Source organism: Acomys minous (assembly GCF_964271855.1).
Source record: "Acomys minous genome assembly, chromosome: 2".
Lineage (NCBI taxonomy): Eukaryota > Metazoa > Chordata > Mammalia > Rodentia > Muridae > Acomys > Acomys minous.
This window is the reverse complement of record NC_140484.1, coordinates 85675141-85694936: the sequence shown is the minus strand read 5'-3', so window position 1 is coordinate 85694936 and position 19796 is coordinate 85675141. Positions and strand designations below refer to the sequence as shown.

The 19796-nt window shown below is 42.7% G+C and overlaps 1 protein-coding gene across 1 annotated transcript; it reads left to right on the top strand.

Moving 5' to 3' along the window:
- LOC311583427 (large ribosomal subunit protein uL10-like) lies at nucleotides 1-1147 on the top strand. The gene has a single exon (XM_084757005.1). It carries the CDS (start codon nucleotides 78-80, stop codon nucleotides 1062-1064), a length of 987 nt encoding a protein of 328 aa, XP_084613131.1. The 5' UTR covers nucleotides 1-77; the 3' UTR covers nucleotides 1065-1147.
- The last annotated feature ends 18649 nt before the right edge of the window (nucleotides 1148-19796 follow it).

Here is a 19796-nt window from a genome sequence, read left to right as displayed (position 1 = left end):
CCCGCTCTCTCCAGGCATCCTCGTTAGAGTGACATCGTCTTTAAACCCTGTGTGGCGATCCCTGACGCATCGCCGTGATGCCCAGGGAAGACAGGGCGACCTGGAAGTCCAACTACTTCCTTAAGATCATCCAACTTTTGAAAAAAAAAAAAAAAAAGATCATCCAACTTTTGGATGATTACCCAAAATGTTTCATTGTGGGAGCAGACAATGTGGGCTCCAAGCAGATGCAGCAGATCCCCATGTCCCTGCGAGGGAAGGCTGTGGTGCTGATGGGCAAGAACACCATGATGCGCAAAGCCATCAGGGGCCACCTGGAAAACAACCCTGCTCTGAAGAAGCTGCTGCCTCACATCCGGGGTAATGTGGGCTTGGTGTTCACCAAGGAGGATCTCACTGAAATTAGGGACATGCTGTTGGCCAATAAGGTGCCTGCAGCTGCCCGTGCTGGTGCCATCGCCCCCTGTGAGGTCACTGTGCCAGCCCAGAACACGGGTCTGGGGCCTGAGAAGACCTCGTTCTTCCAGGCTTTGGGCATCACCACTAAAATCTCCAGAGGTACCATTGAAATTCTGAGTGATGTGCAGCTGATAAAAACCGGAGACAAAGTAGGAGCCAGCGAGGCCACACTGCTGAACATGCTCAACATCTCGCCCTACTCCTTTGGGCTGATCATCCAGCAGGTGTTTGACAATGGCAACATTTATAACCCGGAAGTGCTTGACATCAATGAGCAGACTCTGCACTCTCGTTTCCTAGAGGGTATCCGAAATGTTGCCAGTGTCTGTCTGCAGATTGGTTACCCAACTGTTGCCTCGGTGCCACACTCTATCATCAGTGGGTACAAGAGGGTCCTGGCTTTGTCTGTGGAGACTGACTACACCTTCCCTCTTGCTGAGAAGGTCAAGGCCTTTTTGGCGGATCCATCTGCATTTGTGGTTGCAGCCCCTGTGGCTGCAGCCACCACTGCTGCTCCTGCTGCTGCTGCAGCCCCAGCCAAGGCTGAAGCCAAGGAAAAGTCTGAGCAATCAGATGGGGATCTCGGATTTGGTCTCTTCGACTAAATCACTTCTCAAAGCAACCAATTCAGCCAGCTTAATTTGAGAAACACGGGAATAAAGGCATACTTCTCTTAAAAAAAAAAAAAGTTTATCCCAAAGAACTGATGCCAAATCAACTCTGACAGATAGATGTTAAATTAAAATATGTCTCTATAGTTACCTGTTATGCTTTTAGACCTGAGGAGATTTCTGTATATAGATTTTTAACTTGCTGGCTTTAGTTAAAGAGAGTCTAAACCTAAGCATGCTGTTTATTTTCAAAGTTTCAAAACTGCTTTTTTTGTCTTACCTGTCAAACTGTTTTGTTTGCTTTATGATCGTCATGTCAAATTTTGTGTCTGTGTCTGTAAATGTGTTTGATTGTTAAATGTTGTTTTATATTCTATATTTTCAGAAAAGGCCAGTTTTCTATATTTTGAGAAAAGACCAATTTTCTATATTTTAAAGGGCATTTTTTTCTATTTTGACTTGCTGGCCAATTTTCCAAACAAACAGCACAGCCTGGACCCAGGCACGGTAGCTGCCCCGCAAAACTACCCAGGGCTAAAACGTTCATGAGCCAAAATCTTTTACGGGCTCAGCTCTTCCAAAACAAATATTGCCACAAACTCATGGCTAGTTGAAAAAAATACAGCCTGAGGAATGGAGTTAACTGCCTAATGTTTTATAATTTTCTTATTTTAGTTTTTGCTTGCAAAAGACTACAAGATTTAAAAAATTTTTTGTTTAATTTTTTTCTTGTAAAAGGTTACAAAAAGTTTAAATTTTTCTTACTTTATGTTACTTGTAGGAACCTTACAATTTTCTAATTTGGCCTAAAAAATGGAGTTAATCCCAAACTCCTTAACTACAAGATGTTTAAGATTTTATTGTCTCTTTGCTTAGTTTTTACTTAAAAGGTTAAACAAAACGCTGACAATGCTAGCCTTTTAAAAACAAAATTTTTATTTTGCATACCAACCCGGTCTCCACGGGGTGTGAGACAATTTTAAAACGGACACATTTTTTTCTGCTGTATTCCTGCCTGAGGCAAAGGCCTGGGCTTTCTCAAGCAGCTGCAGCCACAGGGGCCCAGCGGGCTGGCTGCGACTTGGGGAACAAATGACAACAAACAAAACAGCCAACTTAATTTTTAAAGGTAAAAAAGGGGAATCATATTCCCAATCACCTCGTCATGTTACTTTAAATTTTTAAAAAATTGCTGCTTCTTGCTTAACAGCAGCAACAGCTCAGCCAACAAAAAGAACCTAATTAGATACGTGTGCACATGCTTACTGCCTGCGTCCCGCAGCAGTGGTGGGCTTCTCAGTGCGCATGCTTACTGCGCCTGCGTTCCCACAGCAGTGGTGGGCTTCTCAGCCAACCTAGAGCAGGCCCATACACTTGTGCTTGCTCACTACGCCCCTGTTCCCATAGCAACGGCGGAACAGTGGACTGGATAGTCTCTTCCTGGCCTTTGTCATTTTGTGTCTCTGTTCCTTCGCTTTCAATCCTCACTCCTTCTTTCCTGTGTACCCTGGTTTGATATGTTCTGCAGGATGGGACAGTTCAGTATGATCTTTTTCTAATTTCATCGATTTACCTACAAATTTACAATGTCATGTTAACAGATAATTAATTATCCCATGTGGTAATCTGTCAGAAAATATTCAAAAAAGGAAAAATATAACAGAATAAAATCAGATAAAAAAGGAATCAAAGAAGCTCGCCCAAGCATTTTCCATGAAGCTACTGTCACTCCAATGCTAAAGACATTCAGGAAAAACAAAACAAAACAAAACAAAAAACCCTGCAGGATAACATCCTTGATGAATATACATTAAAAATATCCAAAAATACAAATATTCATAAGCTTGTTTATGAACCATGATTCTGTTTGTTTTATGTATGAAATGCAGGGATCATTAAACATATAAATGCCAGTAAGTGTAATAAACTACATAAATGGACTCATTGACCAAAACCACATGATCGTCTTAACAGATGCAGAAAACCCCTCTGATATAATCAAATATTTCTTCAAAAAATCGTAGAGTATGACCAATTACAAGGAACACGTCTCAACATTATAAAACCTATACATGTAAATACTACAGATAATATAATTGTAAATGAAGACTTTGAACTTTCATACTCATTTTAGAAGTAAGGCCGTGATGTATAATATGCCAATTATGATTTCATATTTTGTTCTATATACTAGTTGTAGTGAGAAGGCAAAAGAAGGAAATTAAACTGATATAAATAATTAGAGAATAAGTCAAGCTGTTCCTACTTGCAGATGGCATCTTATTATATAATAGAAATTTTTTTAAAACCCTACTAAAACTTCTAGATGTGTTAAACAAATTAATCACTGTGGTTTCACCTTTTACCAAACCTAACTAAAAAGAGATTAAACACTGAAACCAGAAATGGGGACCCTCTTGGTATAAATCATAAGCTATATCTTGCATTATATTTATACCTACATCTACATCTATATCAATATAATATATATATACATAAATTAGATTATATAAAGATATAGATAAATACAGGTGCTTATATAGCTAGGTAGATACACATGTATGTACGTATATACATACACACACGCCCACATATAAATACCTATACACATATGTATATATACATATGTATATTCCCAATGCCAATTCTTGGGGAAAAGAGAGTAGTAATCAGAAAATACATTCATATATGTATACATATGTGCAAAGATATGTCAATAGATATAATATGTACATATGTATGTATGCATATATATTTAAATATCTTTCTACATACAAATATACACATTATGTAATAATATATCATCGAATTTTCTTTCATCTATTTATGATCTATCTATGTGAAAGTACTGTCTGAATAGAACTCCCTTTAATCCAAGGATTAAGGTCAACAAATGAATGGGAAGCTTAATTTTTATAAAACTAAAAAGTTGAAGAACAGTGAAAGAAAAGAATAGAGTGAATAGAAACTCGCATAGAATGGGAGAGGATTATTGACAACTCTGTGTTTGGCAGGTGATTAAATATCTAGGCTATAAAAGTAAGTCATAAATGAAATGATAAAAAACGACCTATTCAAAAACTGGCCCTCGAATTTGAATAGGCAATTCTAAAATGACAGAAACACACTGTGGGAAGGATTGTAAGCTCTGTCACAGGTGAAAGCAGTCTTGGCGGGCTTTGCCCTTGGACACACCACGGATACTCCCTGAGATCAACCTTGAGATGGACTGGGAGGAGCCATCCTGGGCCTGGAATTCAGGAAGCGGACCGGGGGACTCCACCTGGATTATTGTATTTTTAATCGACCCTCGATGGGAAGAGACCAGCCCTTGTATGTGAGAGACAGACAGACAGAGAGCACAGAGAGGCCGATTGAGCTTGAGTGCACGTGGATCAGGAAGAGGATCAGCGAACAGGCCGGACCAGCAATCAGCGCGCAGGCCAGAGACACCTAGGGACCCGTCCCGTGGAACGGATACCGAAGGGTTCACTCTTGTTTCCCTTTAACCTTTTTTCCCTCTTGTGTAAGATAGTTGGGTTGTATAATAAAGTTTAATTGTTAAGAAACAGAGCCAACAAGTGGCACCCAATGTGGGGCCCGATGGGTTCCATAATTTCTAATAATATGAGAAAATATTCAAAATTCGAAGGTACAGAAATGCTGTTTCAGGGTATCAACAAAGTCGCAAGTACCATTGCAAAACTCTTTCCTGCCTTATGCTTAGAGAGAATTCTCTGTTTTTTCGTTGTTCTTTTATTGTATTTCATTCTTAAAAGGATTAGGAGAAAAGCTAATAAGATTTAAAAAAAGGAGAAAGGGTCAGTAAATTCTATCCTTTTGGAAAAGATTACAGATTTGACTGGACAGATGAAAAGATAAAGGAAAGAAAATGAAGGATGGGAAAGTAGATAGAATTTTTGGTAAATGAGAGTAATAAAGGACAGAAAATAGACCAGAAAGCCAAAACAAAAACAAAAACAAAAACTGAGTCAATAAGCTCTATCCTTTTGGAAAGAATTACTGACTTGACTGAACAAATGGACAAAATAAAATAAATAAATAAATAAATAAACAAACAAACAAATAAACTGGAAGGGCTGGAAAAGCAGAAGGCACCTTTAGTTAAAAAGGGTGAAGAAGGTCAGAAACCAGAGGAAAAGGAAGGCAGACTGACCAAGAGGTCTTTGGAGGAAAATGTACCAGTGGAGGACACCTCCAGAGTCACCCAGACACCTTCAGCTTTTCCAGTCACTGTAAGACATGTGCCCACGCAAAATGGTGCTGAGGGTTATGACGAAATGGCCTGGTGTCCTGTAAACATGATGGATTTAAAACATTTTTAAGGAATCCGTTGTCAAATATGGTATGCACTCTGCCTTCGTTAAACAAATGTTAAATAGCTGGGCCGCGCAAAATAGACTTGTTCCCCAAGATTGGAAAATTTTAGTTTCAGCGGTATTGGAAACAGCACAACAGTTACAGTGGTTATCATGGTGGCGAACAGAGGTTGTAAGAATAGAGCAGGAAAATACCATAAGGGGAATAAATAATAGAGATCAATTGCTTGGTGAAGGACAATATATTAACTTAAGAGAACAAATTCAAGCTGAAGATAGAGTGATTGAACAATGTCATATTACAGCCTTGAGAGCTTGGGAGCTGGTAGAGGAACCTGGGAAAACAACTATTCCATTTACTAAAGTATTCCAAGGCCCTCTGGAACCCTTCACAAAAAAAGTTTTACAGAGATTAGGATCTGCTATGGATAGGTGATTGCCAGATTCTGACACCAAACAGGCATTAAAACTTATCATGGCTTATGAGAATGCAAATACTGAATGTAAGAGGATGCTTAGACCATTAAAGGAAAGAGGCGCTCCATTAGATGACTGGGTAAAGGACACAGTTAACATTAACTCTCAGAAATATCAAAATAATATTGTGGAACAATGGGGCTGGAGAGATGGCTCAGAGGTTGAGAGCACTGGCTGCTCTTCCAGAGGTCCTGAGTTCAATTCCCAGGAACCACATGGTGGCTCACAACCATCTATAATGTGACCTAATGCCCTCTTCTGGTGTACAGGTGAACATGGAGACAGAGCACTGCATACATAATAAATAGTTTTAAAAAATATTGTGGAACAAGCTTTAGCCAGAGAGCCCAGATATCATAATACTTGGTGCTTTAATTGTGGTAAAATTGGTCATGTGCAAAGAAAGTGTAGAGATAGAAAGCACAATGACCCGAAAAAAAACAAGGAGGTTCTGGTCATGAGGGTAATGAGATGTTAAGATTTCCAGGGTACTGTAGTCACTGTAGGAAAGAAAAACATTGGTCTCGGGATTGTCAGCCTAAGAGAGATGTGCAAGGCAATATCCTGCCAACAGAAAATGACAGGAGGGGGCCATCAGCTCAGGCCCCCATAAACAATGCCAGCCTAATTCCCCTGACCAATCCAGAAGTGACAAACCCACAGGCGAACAGGAACTGAGTATTATTGATCTAATACATGCTACTAAAGACAGTGCAGCCTTGGATCTGGCTTCAAATATGTCTCTTACCCTATCTCCACAGGTTAAATGTTACAAATTAAATACTGATGTTTTCAGTCCTTTTCCTTCAGGCACAGTAGAAATGTTCCTGGGAAAAAGTGGGCTGACTTCTCATGGTTTTATTGTACATCCCGGTATTATAGATAGAGATTCTAAAGAGAAAATTAAAAAAACCATGGCATGTATAAAGAAAGAGATAAAAATCAATGCCAGGGACAAAATTGCTCAACTCCTACTATTTCCTTATATTAAGGACAAAGCCACTCCAGTGGAAAAGACTGGTACATTTGAAAGCACAGGGACACATGTGTTCTGACAAACAGTAGTTAACGATCAGAGACCTAAAATAATTACACAAATGAATGGTGTTAAAATAGAAGGCTTGGTGGACACAGGAGCCAATTTCTCAACCATTGGTCAGAAGTCTTGGAACCCAAATTGGTCACTTCAGAAGGTTTATACAGAAATTGTAGGAATTGGTAAGTTATCTCAAATATAATGAAGTGTGTGGTGGCTTGAGTATGTGGGACCAGACGGGCAGACAAGGAGGCTGAGACCCTCTGTGGCTGACGTTCCCATAAATCTGTGGGGAAGAGATGTCTTACAACAATGGGGTACTCAGATTAATATTCCTGCAATTACAGAGATAAACAATGTTGAAACTAGGGGTCAATTGGTATGCACTGCTGGGGAAGAAATTAATGTAAGTGATCAGGGCGACCACAAGCTATGCCCACTGTCCAACCTCAGAACTCTTCAGGTTTAGAGTGTCAAAATGGTGCTCGCTTCGGCAGCACACATACTAAAATTGGAACGATACAGAGAAGATTAGCATGGCCCCTGCGCAAGGATGACACGCAAATTCGTGAAGCGTTCCACATTTTTAAGCCTTCAGTTACCGGGAAACTGAGACAGAGGGGAGGACATTCTATTGGGACTCTAGATGAGAGAAGCATGGGAGAATGGCAAAGTAGAAGGATCCAGAGGGTCCTAGCAACCTACAAGTAGAACATTATGATAGGCAGATTTGGGCACAGGGGTCCTGCTCAAACTAAGGCACCAGCCAAGGACAGTACAGGCGGTAAACCTTAAACCCCTACCCAGATCTAGCCAATGGACAGAACACTCTCCACAGTTGAGTGGAGAGTGGGATATGAATTTCTCACATACTCTGGTGCCTCACCTTTGACCATGTCCCCTGGAGGGGGAGACCTGGTGGCACTCAGAGGAAGGACAGCAGGTTACCAAGAAGAGACTTGATACCCTATGAACATATACAGGGGGAGGTAATCCCCCTCAGTCACAGTCATAGGGGAGGGGAGTAAGGGGAAAATGGGAGGGAGGGAAGAATGGGAGGATACAAGGGATGGGATAACCATTGAGATGTAACAAGAATAAATTAATAAAGGGAAATAAATAAATAAATAAATAAATAAATAAAAATAGAGTGTCAAAATGTATAAGAGGGGCCACTGCTGAGATACCAACATCCCTGCCCCTAATTGGATTTCAAACAGACCTGTATGGCAGGAACAGTGGCCCTTAACAAAAGAAAAGTTGCAGGCGCTTCACTGTTTAGTGAAAGAGCAGCTGGAGGCTCAACACATGGAAGACTCTTCCAGCCCCTAGAATTCCCCTGTGCTTGTGGTAAGAAAGAAATCAGGTGGATGGAGAATGATAACGGATTTGAGGGCCATAAACAAGGTGATTCAACCCATGGGTTCACTTCAACCTGGAATTCCTTTGCCTTCCTTGCTACCTCGGCCTTGGCATATAATCAAAATTGATTTAAAAGATTGATTTTTCACCATGCCTCTGCAATAGGAGGACAGGGAAAGGTTTGCTTTCTCAGTACCTACTCTAAACTACTGGGTAATTAACAGAGATCGGCAAAGAGCTTGGGAGACATTGACAACAGATACCCAAAAAGCAAACATCTAACGTTTATAAAAAGAACTAATTGGATCCTTCCAAGTACTGTAAAGAGGTCACCAATTTCAGGGGCACCCACCTTCTTCACTGATGCAAATAAATCAGGTATGGCTGGTTATAAGTCTGATAAAATGACCAAGGTGATTAAAAGCCCATTTACATCAGTTCAAAAATCAGAATTATATGCAATCCTTATAGTACTGTTAGATTTTCCTGAATCTCTGTATATAATTACTGACACTCAATATGCTGAAAAGGTTGTTTTGCATATAAAAACTGCCGAATTTACTCCTGATAACACAGAATTGACTACATTATTTATATAACTGCAACAGGTCATCAGAAGCAGAAATTATCCCTTGTATATTACTTATATTCAATCTCATACAGAGTTACCAGGTCCATTGGCACAAGGAAATGAAGAGATCGACAAATTATTGATAGGTAATGTATTCGAAGCCTCAAAATTTCATGAAAAACATCATGTCAATGGTAAGGGGTTGAAGAAAAGATTCTCTATCACTTGGCAACAAGCCAGAGAAATAATTAATAAGTGTCCTACATGTTCCTTATATAGTCAAATCCTTCTGGAATTAACCCTACAGGTAACAAAAGGAATGGAATTTGGCAGATGGATGTGTTTCATTTTACAGAATTTGGAAAAATGAGGTATGTGCATCATACCATTGATACATATTCAGGTTTTCTTTTTTTTTTTTTTTTTTTTTTTTTTGGTTTTTCGAGACAGGGTTTCTCTGTGTAGCCTTGGCCATCCTGGACTCACTTTGTAGACTAGGCTGGCCTCGAACTCACAGCGATCCTCCTGTCTCTGCCTCCCGAGTGCTGGGATTAAAGGCGTGCGCCACCACCACCCGGCTCATATTCAGGTTTTCAATGGACAACTGCCTTACATTCTGAAAGAGATGATTGTGTGATTACTCATTTACTGAATATAATGGCATTTATGGAAATACCTGCACAAATTAAGACTGACAATGCTCCTGCATGTGTCCCTTAAGATGAAAAACTTCTTTATGTATTATAATATAAAACATGTTACTGGTATACCTCACAACCCCACAGGACAAGCAGTTGTGGAAAAAGCTAATCATTCCTTAAAAATGCTTATTAAACAAAAAGGAAGGGTAAAGACACCCAGGGACCAATTAAATAATGCTTTGTTGACTCTAAATTTTCTTTTCTTTTCTTTTTTTTAACCTTGTTATAAAATTTAATATAGTGAGTTCTAGAACATCCAGGGTTATACGACTCTAAATTTTCTTAATGATGAAGGGACATCAGCTGTGGAGAGCTAGGACAACCAATATTCTACAAAGATTTGTCGAGTATGAAATGGAAACCTGCAATAGTTTTGAGATGGGGTCGTGGGTATGCATATGTTTCCACAGGGAGTGAAAAATATGGCTACCAACAAAACTTATAATAAATAGATCTGACCATATAACAAGTGAATCTTAAGAGCTTCCTGGTTCTTACAACTTGACATTGTTTCATACAGCTTGGAGAACTAATGCCCTCTTCTGGCCTGTTGGTGTATATGCAGGTAGAACCCTGTATTATTTACAAGAAATAGGACAATGCTGAAGATGAAGCAGGCAGCCTGGGTGATTTAACCTCAAAAACATGCCTCTGGCACCTCGAGCAAGGTGCCTCAACTGTTGTTTTCTTGAAAAATTACATATGTACTAATATATCTATAGTAATGATTTCAAAAGTTTGCTTACTTTCAGCAAAAAACATGACACCGATGAAGACGAAGCAGGTAGCCTGGGTGATTTAATCCCCCCAAAATGCCTCCAGAACCCCAACCAAGGTGCCTCAACTGTTGTTTCCTTGAAAATTTATGTATGTACTAACATACCTATACTAATGATTTCAAAAGTTTGCTTACTTTCATAACAAAAAACAGGACAATGATGAAGATTGAACTTCTGCCTCTGGCGCTACTGTTTCCTCCAGAAATTACATGCATATTAACAATAAAATGAACAGCCAAAAGGATCGATCCCAAAAAGACTAGACAAAAACAGATACACCTAGCTTCTCCAGCGCTTGGCCAATACGTTATTTTTCCTACGGTACCCAAAAAATGTTTTTCTCCTAAACAACATAAAGTAATTTTGAGAACACGACGCCCCCATTCCCAGTAGATGGGGTGGGTGTTTTTGGTGGGTTAGCAATGCTCATTTTTGCCTAAGGAGGTCAGTTACAACAATAAAATTTCATTTGGGCATTTCTTTCTTCTATCTTTCTTTCTCTCTTATCTTTCTATCCCATCTAATATTAAGGAGGGGGGATGAAAGGGAGATATAGGTTAAAGGAAGGGAAGATATAGGTTTATAGAATAAAAGATAGATTATTGAATCTACTAGCTTCAAAAATCTTACATTGGTATGGTAGATTGATAGAAATTTAAGACTTTTGATTGATAGAAATTTAAGACTATTTTATTCAACTTTTGCTTCACATTGATAAAAACTTAAATTGTATATTGCTATTCATTTTTTGCCTTGTGTATTGTATGTTATATGTTGACAAAATATTATATAGTATGTTAAAAAACTTAAGATCATTTTGTTCAATGTTTATTTAATGTATTATTCATGTGCCACTCATTCCAAAAGGTAATGTCTTATTAAAACTAACTTAATAATCTGTTCAGGAAGATGGGAGACAAAAGTTGGTATTTAGTTACCTATAAATCTTACTAGATACTAACTTACTTTGTCCTAGAGCAGGTTTGTTTAATTTCTTGTATATGTCTTCAAAGGAATAGATTGATAACTGTAAGAATAGATAGAGAGTTGGTCTTCAATCTCTTCAGAGAGCCACAGAATATGGCATTTAACCATGGGGGCTTTCCAGACAGAGAAAGACATGCGCTCCTGGCCACATCTTTGCATACATCATTGAAGACGGGGCATCAGAAGACGCGGGTGACAGAGTGGTCACTGGACTGAGGAACTGCTTTTATTTCTACGGCTGATGACAGGCTGACTGCAGTGATCAACAGTGATGCTGGAAAGTTGCCTGCCCAGCTTTAAAGAGACTAGGTGGACCAGACCGTCGGATTTCCTACTTCAAAAAGCAGTTCGTTGGATGTTTTGGGCCGATAAGGCTGAAGACTGATTGCCCCAATGAAGGAGAGAATCCGGTGACCATCCAGGCAGTCTGCTCTCTGTCCTATGCAACTTGGAAGTTACCTGCCAACACTTCCTTTATTAGATAGATTTTCCTTCTTGGGTCTCTGATGGGATTGAAGACTAGATAGCCACAGTGTTACTAGAAGCTTTAGTTTAAGAATTAAAAACACATTTATGGATTGATAATTGCAATTTCTCATGAAGGGAACGGACTCTTCTTTGGTAGGATAGTGGAGTCCTTTCTCCCAGGTTAACAAGTATAAAAGGACTTGGTTACATACTTAATACCTAATGATTCTGTATATATGTATATCTGTGTATATAGTTAATTTTTTTTTTAAGAAAAGGGGGATGTGTGGGAAGGAGTGTAAGCTTTGTCACAGGTGAAAGCAGTCTTGGCGGGCTTTGCCCTTGGACACACCATGGATAGACATGAGATAGACTGGGTGGAGCCATCTTGGGCCTGGGATTCAGGAAGTGGACTGGAGTGGGGGGGAGAGTGGGGGGGCATGGGGAGACACACTCCACCTGGATTATTGTGTTTCTAATCGACCCTCGATGGGAGGCGGAGACTGGCCCTTGCACATGAGAGACGCAGGCAGAGAGGACAAGAGAGGCAGCCGGTTCAGACTGAGCTCCAGCACATGTGGATCAGGAAGAGGATCAGAGCACAAGCCAGACCAGCCAGAGACACCTAGGGACCTGTCCCGTGGAAAGGATACCAGAAGGTTCACTCTGGTTTCCCTTTAACCTTTTTTCCCTCTTGTGTAAGATAGTTGGGTTGTATAATAAAGTTTAATTGTTAAGAAACAGAGCCAACAAGGTAACCAGTGGGAAGCAAAGGGACGGCAGTGTTACATCATGTTGAGTAGCTAAACACAAGAAGAATTGATTCTGTTCTGAGCACTATGTACCCAGGTAGTTAGAGAAAGCATTTTAACTTGTCTTTTTTTAAAAAAAGATTTATCTATTATGTATACAGTGCTCTGCCTGCATGTTCATCTGCAGGCCAGAAGAGGGCACTAGATCATATTACGATGGTTGTGAGCCACCATGTGGTTGCTGGGACTTGAACTCAGGACCTTTAGAAAAGTATCCAGCGCTTTTAACCTCTGATCCCTCTCTCCAGCTGATGAGTTAGGACACAGGCTTAGGAACTTTTCCATTCCCCAACATTCTGTGCAAAATGAACATAGCAGGGCACTGTGGTTTTGTTTAAGTAGAACATATATCATTAATTCAAGCAGAACGTTCCGCAAGTACTGAGTTGTAAACGCCATTCACGTTCCCAGGCAGGCGCAGCCCGAGAACCTGAACTTAGTTTCACCTTTTGATCCTTTAAGTGGAGGCTTAAAAACAAAATGGTGCCGGGCGTGATGGCGCACGCCTTTAATCCCAGCACTCGGGAGGCAGAGGCAGGTGGATCGCTGTGAGATCGAGGCCAGCCTGGTCTACAAAGTGAGTCCAGGACAGCCAGGGCTACACAGAGAAACCCTGTCTTGAAAAACCAAAAGTACATAAATAAAATAAAAAATAATAAAATGGCAGGGCTGGAGAGAAAGATGGCTCAGAGGTTAAGAGCACTGACTGCTCTCCCAGAGGTCCTGAGTTCAATTCCCAGCAACCACATGATGGTTCACAACCATCTATAATGTGATCTGGTGCCCTCTTCTGTCATGGAAGCAGACTACTGAATACGTAATAAATAAACAAATCTTTAAAAACCAAACCAAACAAAATGGCTTCTGTTATGCTAAAGACTAAAGCAGGTGTTAACAGAGGAGCTATAGTTTTCAGCAGGTTACAACACAGAGTAGCCAGGATTATTGCTTGGCCATTAACCATGAGTCATGGGGGCAGATTTCTAAGTCCCTGGTTCGGGGACAGGCCAGGGGCAGGGTGATTTTCCACTGGCCTATTGCCCTACAGTGAAAAACCATAAGTGGCCTTGATGGAATATGGAATCCTTGGTGACGAGTGTTCCCATGGTAACACTGTGTCCTGCCACCTCTGACATTACCCAACTCTTTCCCTTTCCTTGAGGCTGTCTTCCTTGTTTGGGACTGATTAAGCGTGTATGTGATGGCGCATGCCTTTAATCCTAGGACTCAGGAGGCAGAGGCAGATGGATCTTTGTGAGGTCGAGAGCAGCCTGGTGTACAAAGCTATTTATTCCCAGACAGCCAGGGCTACACAGGGAAACCATGTTGTAGGCTTAGAGCTTTTTTCTTTTTCTTTCTTTTCTTCTTCTTCTTCTTTTTTTTTTTTTTTTTCTGTTTTTTTGAGACAAGGTCTCCCTGTAGATCAGGCTGGCTTCTAACTCACAGTGATCTGCCAGCCTCTGCCTACCAAGGGCTTAAAGATTTTTCTTTCTTTTCTTTGGAGGGGGGGTGGTTTTAAAAGCTTGTTTTATTATTTTTCAAAAATCCTTTTTTTTTAAAATAAAAATAAAAATAAAAAAAATACTTATTTTTAAGGCCAGGCAGTGATGGCTCACGCCTTTAATCCCAGCACTTGGGAGGAAGAAGCAGGCAGAACCGCTGTGAGTTCGAGGCCAGCCTGGTCTACAAAGCAAGTCCAGGATAGTCAAGGCTACACAGAGAAACCCTGTCTCAAAAAAACAAAACAAAAACCCCAAAATATTTACTTATTCACTTATTATTATGTATACAGTGCTCTGCCTGCATGTAGATCTGCACACCAGAAGAGGGCACCAGATCTCATTATAGATGGTTGTGAGCCACCATGTGGGTGCTGGGAATTGAACTCAAGACCTCTGGAAGAGTAGCCAGTGCTCTTAGCCTCTGAGCCATCTCTCCAGCCCATATTTTTTAACATATACATTTATTTTATTACACATGAATAAAACAAACTACATGAGGGAGAGCCATGAGACAATCATGAGTTATATAAATGTTACATTCATAGTGATTTGGCTATTTGTATTTGTCAAACTTGAGGCGTAGAGCTTTTTCTTTTCTTTTTTTTTTTTGTTTTTTTTTTGTTTTTTTTTTTTTTTTTGGTTTTTCAAGACAGGGCTTCTCTGTGTAGCCTTGGCTGTCCTGGATTCACTTTGTAGACCAGGCTGGCCTCGAACTCACAGCGATCCACCTGCCTTTGCCTCCCGAGTGCTGGGATTAAAGGCGTGCGCCACCACGCCCAGCTGCCTAGAGCTTTTTCAAACCTACTTTATTTGGGGTGCTTTAATGCCTATACCTCCCTTCCCACCCACTTACCCTAGATAAGGGAGAACGGAGGTTGATGGGAACAGGAGAAGTAGACCTTCTTAGACTCGGTTCCTGGGAGATTCCTCTCTTCGCCGTCAGGGTGCCAGCAGACCTGTGAAACAGCAAACCAGCAGTTCAGCAAAGGTGACCGCAGCCACAGCAGCCTGGATCCCGAACCTCGAAACCTTCTCTGGAGCATTTCTCTCTGGGAGCATCTCGAAGCAGAGCAACGGGCAGCCAATCAATGGGAAGCAATGCCAAAGCCAAAAGGCCCAGCCTCTGGCTGTGGGCTCAGCCATATCTGCTCTCAGAGTCCCTACTAGGACGTTTACCAGTTGGCAAAGACCACGTCCCCTCTTCTAGTGGGCAAGCACCACGTGTTCTCTCACAAGGCAGTTTAAAAACATGTTCACATCCACTACACCCTGTTTTGATAAAACGGGGGGGGGGGGGGAGAAACTGTGGCACGGGACAATGTACACCATTGATGCCAGAAGCAGGCAGGTCTCTGAGTTTGAGGCTAGCCTGGTCTACAAGAGCAAGTTCCAGGACAGTCAGGCCCGTATCCTGTCTCTTGTCAAACAAACAACAAAAATTGTGGCCGCACGCCTTTAATTCCAGCACTCGGGTGGCAGAGGCAGGCAGATCTCTGTGAGTTCAAGGCCAGGCTGTTCTACAAAGTTAATCCAGGAAAGCCAAGGTTACACAGAGAAACCCTGTCTTGCAAAACCAAAATAAATAAGTAAAACCAAAAAACAAAAAACAAACCTGTGGATGTTGGGCTGGAGAGATGGCTCAGAGGTTAAAAGCACTGCCTGGTCTTCCAAAGGTCCTGAGTTCAATTCCCAGCAACCACAGGTGGCTCACAACCATCGATAATGAGATCTGGTGCCCTCTTCTGGCGGGAAGGTGTACATGCAGACAGAATATTGTATAGGTAATAAATAACACTAAAACAACAACAAAACCAAAAACTGTGGGTGTGACTGCTGGAGGGCACAGCCTGTGTGACTGCCCAGCAGAGTCTGCGGGTCACAGACTCCACTCTCCAACATCCTTTTTCGACTGTCTAATGTTTATTAGCAACCAAGAGACACTAAGTGCACTCCATCCGCTCCAGTAGTGGTTGACTAGGATAGAGTTTCATTTTAACAAAATAAAGAGATTTGGGCTGGAGAGGTGTCTCAGCAGTTAAGACAAAAAAAGAAAAAGAAAAAAAAGAAAGAAAGAAAGAAAGAAAACCAGGGATGTGATAATGCCAAAATCCTGCCAGCACTTAGCTCTCGGCCAGCAGAGATTTAACAACTGAACATATACCTCTCAGGATCTGGTGCCCCCTTCTAGGTTTCATGGGTGCTGCACTTGTGTGTACATACCCATTAATTGAAAATAAAACAAACCTTTTTTTTTTTTTTTGAGACAGGGTTTCTCTGTGCAGCCTTGGCTGTCCTGGACTCACTTTGTAGACCAGGCTGGCCTCGAACTCACAGAGATCCGCCTGCCTCTGCCTCCCAAGTGCTGGGATTAAAGGCGTGCGCCACCACCACCCGGCTAAAACACATGTTCTCATTTTAGAGTTTTGCTTTTGATTTTCTAATATTACGATGGCAAACAACCAGTATGTCTTGATGAAAGCTGTACTTTGGGTTTTGTGTCTTTTTCCCAGGTGAGTGGAACGTGGCAATGAGCTGCAATGCTGGCTCAGTCAAGGTATCAAATGGGACACTCAGGGCCGAGATGTAGCTCGGTTTTGGTAGGGTAACCTTGTAGCGTGCACTGAGCCCGGGGTTCAATCCCTAGAACCCTGTAAACTGTGCACAGTGGGCTTGTGCCACCATGCCCCGCCCTCTTCCCTGATTTTCATGGGTGCAGGTCCAGGTACACGCACAGGTGTATGTACACATACCCACCACAGAGAAAGCGTGGAGGCTGAGAGGGCTTGCTTGGTAAAATACATGTCACACAAGTGTGAAAGCCATGTTGGATCCCAATAATGTGTGCACACGCACCAGAGCCTCCTGTGTGCTGTGATTTTTACATCTGTCAACCAGATGCAGCCTAGACCTACCTAGGGAGGGAGTCTAAAAGATGCATAGGCTGACCTGTAGGCAGGCTTGTGGGGGTTACCTTTGTTAACTGACGTGCCAAGACTCAGTCCCCTATGGGCAGCGCCATTCCCTAGGCAGGGGTTTCTAGCATGTGAAAGAGTGAAGAAAATGAGCTGAAGATAGACACAGATACATTCATTCACCACTCTATGAGATCAGCTGTGGGTGTAAAGTGGCTAGCTCCTGTTGACGTGACTTTCCTGCTCTGGCCGTTCTGCGCTCACTGTCTAGATCAGGTTGGCCTTGGCCTCACAGAGATTCTCCAGAGTGACAGGTTTCAAAGCATGCACCACCATGCCCAGGTAGGTTTCATTTTTTATTTTGTGTGTGTGTGTGTGTGTTTTGTTTTTCGAGACATGGTTTCTCTGTGGAGCCCTGGCTGTCCTGGACTTGATTTGTAGACCAGGCTGGCCTCGAAGTCACAGCGATCTGCCTGCCTCTGCCTCCCGAGTGCTGCTGGGATTAAAGGCCTGCGCCACCATGCTCAGCTTAGATTTCATTTTTAATCGTGTGCTTATGTGAGCGTATGTGTGGGAATGTGCATATATACAGGTGTATGCAGTGCCCAAAGAGGCCAAAAGAGGGAGCCTGGCCCCTTGCAGCTGCTGTTCCAGGCAGTTGGTTGAAAGCTGCCTAGTGTTGGTGCTCACATGGAATCTGGTCCTCTCTGTAAGAGCAAACACTCTGAACAGCCAGACCATCTCTTCAGAGTTTGTTTGTTTTCTTTTTGAGATTGAGTGTCATGTAATCCAGGATGACTTCAGACTCCTGTGTAGTTGAATTCTTTTCTCCTCTCCCTCTTTCTCTCTCTCTGGATTTTCGAGACAGGGTTTCTCTGTGTAGCCTTGACTCTCCTGAACTCACTTTGCAGACCAACCTGGCCTCGAACTCATATTTTATTTTCTTGCCTCCACAAGTCAACCAGTGGGATTACCGAAATCCATGGTTTTATGATGGCATGGTAGAGACTCTGCCAGGGGAGCTATAGCCACAGCCAACAACCCACTCTCTTTAAAAAAAAAAAAAAAGCCAGGTGCGGTGGCACAAACCTTTAATCCCATCACTCAGAGAGGCAGAGGCAGGCGAGTCACTGTGAGTTCGAGGCCAGCTTGGTTTACAAAATGAGTCCAGGACAGCCAGGGTTACACAGGGAAACCCTGTCTCGAAAAACAAAAAACAAAACAACCCCCCCCCCAAATAAAAGAAGAAGAAAAAGAAAGTTAGGAAGGAAGCGGTGTCATCGATGGGCACAGTAGTGACCGCCTTTAATCCCAGCGCTCCAGAGGCAGAGGACCCCTAACCTAAGGCTGTGAGTGACTCAGTGCCCTCCCACTAGGCTGCTCCTCTTAAAGGTCCCATAGCCTCCTCATACGACCCTGGAAGTCTACTATTCATCTTCTCCAGTACATGAACGCAAGGGGTTACACATCACAACGTTTCTTTTGACTCCAGTTTTCATGTGAAGCTCATCTCTCGCGGCTAGGGCGGGCAGATCCGGCCTCTGAGAAGTCCGGCATCTCAGAGGCAGCCAGGGGCTCCTGGGCACAATCCCTGACATTCAGCCAGGCATTTAAGGCATCCATTCGGAGACAGCCACGTGTCAAGCGCTGTGCCGGTTTCTCAGGAATTGAGAACAAACGAAAGACAGACAGACAGACCTGCCTGTGGTGGCAGAACAGGTGGATCTCTGGCTACAAGGCCAGCCTGGTGTTTGTATACAAAGAGAGTTCTAGGACAGCCAGGGCTACACAGAGAAACCCTGTCTTGAAAAAGAAAAGCCTGGGTGCTTTTCCAGTAGAGGACTGAAGGCTGCCTTTCTGACACCCAGATGACTCCCCTGGGTCCCAGCCACCCTCAGAAGACTAATAATTTCCTACTTGAATACTCCAGAGTCTACCCTGGACTGTTGCTATCTTGTTTTCTTTTTCTCATTCATCTGTTGTTTTTGTGTTTTTGAGGCAGGGTTTCTCTGTATAGCCATGGCATTTTAGTCCAGGCTTGCCTCTGCCTCCGGAGAGCTAGGATTAAAGGAGCGCGCCACCACTGCCCGACCCTTTTTTTTTTTCCTTTTGAGACTATAGTCTCTCTCTGTATGCCAGGCTGGCTTCGGTTCACAGCGATCCCATGGTCCGGGATGACAGGCATGGACCCTAACACCGGGGCCTCCCTCCCCTTCTTCTCTCTGCTTATTGAGGGTCTCACTGTGTAGCTTAGCTGACTTGTCCCTAGCAATGCAGAGACCTGCTTGCCCTTAGCTGATATTAAAGATGTGGTAGCAATGCAGAGACTTGCTTGCCCTTAGCTGATATTAAAGATGTGGTAGCCACCGCGCACCGTTCGATTCTGCTTTTGAGGTTGGGCCTTAGCAGCGCAGCTCGGACTATGCAGTCCATGCTTGCCTCAAAGTCCTCCGCAACCGTCCAGCTTTACTCTCCCTCAGGGCATCACCTTGGTCCAGTGTTTTGTTTTTTCCAGTCGGAGGGAGGGGGTCTCGCTATTGTCCTGCCTGGCTTTGAGTTTGAGGCAGTCCTCCCCTCCTGCCGCAGCCACCCCATGCTGGGCAGGCTTTGCACTCGCGGCGATCCTTCTGTCTCAGCCTCCGCAGTGCCCTCCGCCGCTCCTCCACGGAGAGAGGACTAAACAACCCTGGGGACCGGTCCGGCTTCGGGCGCCGTCGCGCACGCGTACTCTCCCGGCAGAGGCCCCGCCCCGGCAGGCCGCGGCGCCCACGTGACCCGT

Bases quoted from the DNA above. Each gene is read 5' to 3' on its own strand.
- LOC311583427 (XM_084757005.1), top strand. From the start codon at position 78: ATGCCCAGGGAAGACAGGGCGACCTGGAAGTCCAACTACTTCCTTAAG.